Genomic DNA, 5,275 nt, shown 5'->3' with positions numbered 1-5,275 from the left:
TAAGAAAAAAAAACGAGCATTGTATTATCCAAAATTTTGATGCCTTCTAAGTCGAATCAACTAATTAAGAAAAAAGAAATCTAAAAATTTAAAATAATAATATAGAAAAATGAAGAAAGATAATGAAATACAAAAAATTACTAAAATTTTAATTTATATACTAATTTAACTTTTACTCTTCTAAAACCGTTTCTATTATATAAACAGAAAAAACCCGTGTTTCATAATAAATAACTATATACTTATTTATAATTAGATCACAATGCATGCCTATTATATAAACAAAAAACTCCGTGTTTCATACAAATAACTATATATAACTATTTGTAGTTAGATCACAATTCAAAAGACACCATGATTTAAGTATTTTAAATTAATATTAAATATACTATTTTTTAATAATATTTATCATCTTTAGACTCTTTAAATTCATTTGAAAAACTATAAACTTTTCACATGCTCTGAATAGTAGTTTATAACAATAAAAACAGTATAAGTAAATAATAACCATGGAGTAACCGAAAGCAAATGCATTTGGTGATATGAGTAGCTAAAATAATCTCTTTAAGTTATCATGTATATCTATACAGTTTTTAGATCTTCTCATTCCGGTTCGATTCGTCCATGTATCCCTTCCACTGGAAGCCTGCCAAGAGCCGCTCCTTGTCAGTGCCCCTTGTACTTCGTGCTTCTTGCACCGGCGATCACTCTCCGCCCTCGTCAGTATGCGGAATTAATCCCTTTAAGCTATCATTCAACTGTGTAGTCTCATACCTATACAGTCTCTAGATCCTTCTCATTCCGGTGTATGTTCGATTCGTCCATGTGTCCCTTCCACTAGAAGCCTGCCAGGAGCCGTCCTTGTCAGTGTCCTTGCACTTCGTGCCTCTTGCACCGATGATCACTTCCCGCCCTCATCAGTGCCCGACGCACAATAAATGTGTTTTCACAAATAAATAATAATAAAAATTCAAATTTAAAATATCTCAATGCTATATTATTTTAGTTAGATATATACTTATAAGTCTATACCTACATATATATATATATATATATATATATATATATATATATATGTGATTTATTTTATTGTCATTTGTTTTATTAATTTTGTCCTTCAAATAAATATCTATTAAAATTAAAATAATTATTTTATCGCTCAAATAATTTTTTAATTTAACCATTTTTCAATTATAAAACTTTCTACAAAATAAATAAAAATTATTTATAATAAAATAATAAAAATATTTATTTACAATAAAACTTAAAAACTATTTTTTAACATCATAAAAACAAAACACACATCACGCATGTGTTTTTGTATTTACGGGTAACTATAAACAGTATAAAAACGTAATAAACATGTAAAATATTAAGAACAATAGTATCATAAATTTATAAGTGAGTTTGATGGTTTTAAATTTAATTTAATTTGATTTAATAATTTTTTGTAATCCGTTTAGTTTTTATTTATTGAATTGTTAAATAGATTAAATTCATCTGTTTTTAATTTTTATTTGTTTTCTTCAAAAAGTTTAAAACAATGACGTAAAAATTTGATTGAAAACTAAATTATGTAGTTCTGATAATTAAAAAATAAATTAAATTAATTATTGTCATAAAAAAAGAAATTTAATAAAATAATTAAATAACAAAAGAATAAATAAACCATGATTTAAAATTAATTGATTTATGGAAAAGTACATTAAGAACAGGACACTGTGTATGTTACTTTCAAGCGCGAGGTTGGGCCCGCACTTTTCTTACCCTCTTACATCAATTTTAGAAGCACGCGCCACATGCCAGGAAGAGCGCGAGTGAGACCAACTTACTCACATATATGCCTACTTTGGTTCAAAATAGGACCTACCATTTCCGAGAGGGAAAGATCTTTTCTTTCTGCCAAAAACAGCCCCCTTTTCCTCCTTGAACTACAAAATGTCACTTTTTAGTGTAATTTAGAACAGTTATTTTTAACCATAATCATTATTTATTAAAAATGTTTTAGTGAAAGTATTTTTAATTAATTAATTTTCATATTTTAATTGAATTGTGTAATTTTAAAGAAGTTAACTCCATGGGGGTGGTTTCCAATCTTTTATTTTGAAATACAGACTTCAATCCAAAACGAAGTTAAATTAGCTTTTCTTTTCTTCAATTTTAAAACGCGTTTAAATGTATTATCAAAACTAAAAAGTTATAGAAATTGAATACTTAAACATCATTATTAACATTTAACTATAATAAGACAGATTAAATATAACGTTAATAAATATATAATAAATAAAAATTTATAATGAACTCATCATGGCTAGCACCAAATAAATATATTTATAAATTTTATCACTTACAATTAAAATTACACTAAAAACAGAAAGTGATGAAAATTAAATGCAGTAAAAGTATTTGATGCCCTGGCAATTTGAAGTGAAAGTAAGTGACATTGTAATTTACACAAACTTTGGTGGCAACTGTCTATCACCCCAATCATACATTTCCTAAAAAAAGTCACAAATTTGAACGGTCTTGATGCAGGTAGTTTCAGCCAATAGATTCACACTCAAGGATTCCTTGAACCAAACCTGCCGCTGTTTGTTTCTCTCTATTTCTCTCTCTATTTCTCTCTGTTTGGTCTTCCATTCCTCCATCAACCCTGTTTATAAAACCATCTCCTTCCATTCTCTTCTACACTCCCCACTCCTCCTCTGAACATCACTTCCCAAACCAAACCTTAAATTAAATTCATGTGCTCCTCAAGGTCTACCACTCCATCAAGACCTTCTTACTTGGAACAAGACCACGGCCTGGCTTCCTTAACCGACATGGATGCTTGCCATCGAGCCAACAATTTTGTATCTAGGTCTATGACCATGGGTTACGCCACCTCCTACACCAGAACCCGATTAAGGAACACCCTTCCCGTTTTCTCACCGAGATCTAAGACATTCCACGACACCAGATTCGAGGATCACCACTCTCACTTCCTCGCCGCCTGTTTCCTCTGTAAAAAGACACTCGGGGACAACAGAGACATCTTCATGTATAGGTCAGTCAGCCACCCACAGCAACACCCTTTATTACAATTTATTTTTTTTGAATCTTTTTGGGTTACCGAAAGACCCTTTTGATTGCGAATTAGATCTGATCGGGATTATGATTGTTTGTTGCAGAGGGGACACCCCGTTTTGTAGCCAGGAGTGCAGGCAAGAACAAATAGATATAGACGAAGCGAAAGAGAAGAACATGAACCTTTCTTCATCGATGAAAGCTTTGAGGAATAAAGAACAAAGAAAATCGACGTCGCCAAACAAGACGCAAGGGTACTCGTTCCGTACGGGGGCAGTTGCGGCGGCTTAGTTAGTTGAAGAGGTACATAGGATTCCTCGAACGAACGGAACTGAAGCAGTATTCCCGGAAAAGGAAAGAAAAGACTTTTAAGAAAAAAACTGTGACCCAAAAGAAAGATACTTTTCTTTCCAGAAACAGGGGTGAAGAGAGAGGAATGGAAGGTACGGGGGAGTTTTGTGAATGTAGCTGTAAATGTGTTATACGTGTTGAAGTGTGGGTGCTTACAGTTCCAGATCCTCTCAATCAAAATGGCTCAAATTTTCGGGTTTGCTTTTTCTATTTCTTTTTTCTTTGGAATCAAGGGTTTTGGTTTTTGTTTCCTTTTGTATATCACCCTACCTTGTTGAGTTATAGGGCTTGTGGCAAATAGTTTCAGTTTTTGAAAAAGATGAAACTCAATACAATGGAAACTTTCTCTCCTTTCGCCTTTGTCCTGTCTTCTGTCCTTTTTCTGATGATTTGTGTTAAAGATGGCCACCGGGTTTTACTTTATTTCCCATAGTTCACTCAAATATTCTGTGCGATATCATCATTATAACTTAACTTATTATGACAATAACTTATAGAATTCTTTTCATATAACTTATATGCATGAATTAATTTTGATAAAACTCCTCCTAAGAAACAGTAAATTCTTCTCTAATGCTCTGTTCGTTTGAATTCAAGAGGGTATTTTCGTTGAATATATTTACAATCAAGGAAAAGAGAAATTTCAAAATTTAACTCAATAAAAACATTAAATGGTTGATTTTTGTTTAAAAAGGTTATTTTTTTGGTTCACTTTAACTGAATAAAAAACATATTTTTTTTTTGCATTTTCTTACACATTTCAATAAATTTTAATACACATATCCCTAAAATATTTATAGTTGTATGTTTTGAAGTCAATAATTTTACTTTGATAGTGATTTGTGGTGGTAATGACATTTTTTTTATTATTATGATTGAATATCTGCATTATTTATACGTTACTGGTTAAATGTTAACTAAGCTTACAGATTTATTCTTATATAGCTGAAATAAATATCTTATTTTAAGACGTATCAATAATAAAATATGTAACAAATATATTTTTCTTTCTTGGAACCGAAGTGTTTTGAGAGAGGATTTTTTTTATCATAGCTTGAATAAAAATGGAGCACATTATGAATTTTTTTGTAAAATAAGAAAAAAGCAATCGTTTTCTAAAATAGTTGATCTTGGTTAATTTTATATTTGTTAATATTTCCATAATTCTAATTTATAATTAATACCTTTTAGCTTTCACTTATTCAGTTGAATAGAAGGATCAATGAACGAAAATCATGCCAGTTTAATAGAAATAATTGTTTATCACTATAATCTAATACAAAAGAAAAGATTATTGAGTAGACTAAATGACAATAAATTTAATAATTTACCCCTATATTGTTTTTTTACTATAACAAAATTATGCATTCAAAAGACCCAAAAAATTGTGTTCTTTAAGTAATTTGAGATTTCAATCATTCTTGTTATTTTTTAATATAAAACTTTATTAAAAAAAATTCTCTTGCAAATTTATAAGAAGATTATCCAAAAATATCTATAAAAATTTTCAAACCGAATATTTTGACACAACCGTAATCAAGTAATCATTTATATGTAATATCTGTTGTTGCTTTTTTTAAGATAAAATAATATATATTACATAGGTCTGATGATGTATATTTTTTTTAAATACAATATTTATTTCTATAATTTTAAATATTTTTAAATATTTGATGTTTTGTAATGATACTTAAACATCGTTACTTGTCATATGGTATAATAAATTACTAAAGCATTTTAAAACTATTATGCTAGAAGTTAAAGGTCACAAAATACTTAAACATTCAATTAAAACATTCTTAATAGGTTTGAAAACTTATTTTTACACCTCAAAAAATAATATTTTGTTTGTCCCATG

General features: G+C 29.1%; 1 protein-coding gene across 1 annotated transcript; it reads left to right on the top strand.

Moving 5' to 3' along the window:
* The first annotated feature begins 2,604 nt into the window (after positions 1 to 2,604).
* On the top strand, positions 2,605 to 3,768 carry LOC124846911 (FCS-Like Zinc finger 2-like). The gene is made up of 2 exons (XM_047324279.2): positions 2,605 to 3,046; positions 3,171 to 3,768. The coding sequence occupies exons 1-2, from the start codon at positions 2,745 to 2,747 to the stop codon at positions 3,355 to 3,357; spliced, it is 489 nt and encodes a 162-aa protein (XP_047180235.1). The 5' UTR covers positions 2,605 to 2,744; the 3' UTR covers positions 3,358 to 3,768.
* Positions 3,769 to 5,275: the final 1,507 nt, after the last annotated feature.

This window comes from Vigna umbellata, chromosome 1 (assembly GCF_029865625.1).
Source record: "Vigna umbellata cultivar VRB3 chromosome 1, Vumbellata_1.0, whole genome shotgun sequence".
NCBI lineage: Eukaryota > Viridiplantae > Streptophyta > Magnoliopsida > Fabales > Fabaceae > Vigna > Vigna umbellata.
The sequence above is the reverse complement of the archived record's forward strand: the minus strand, read 5'-3'. Positions and strand labels throughout refer to the sequence as shown.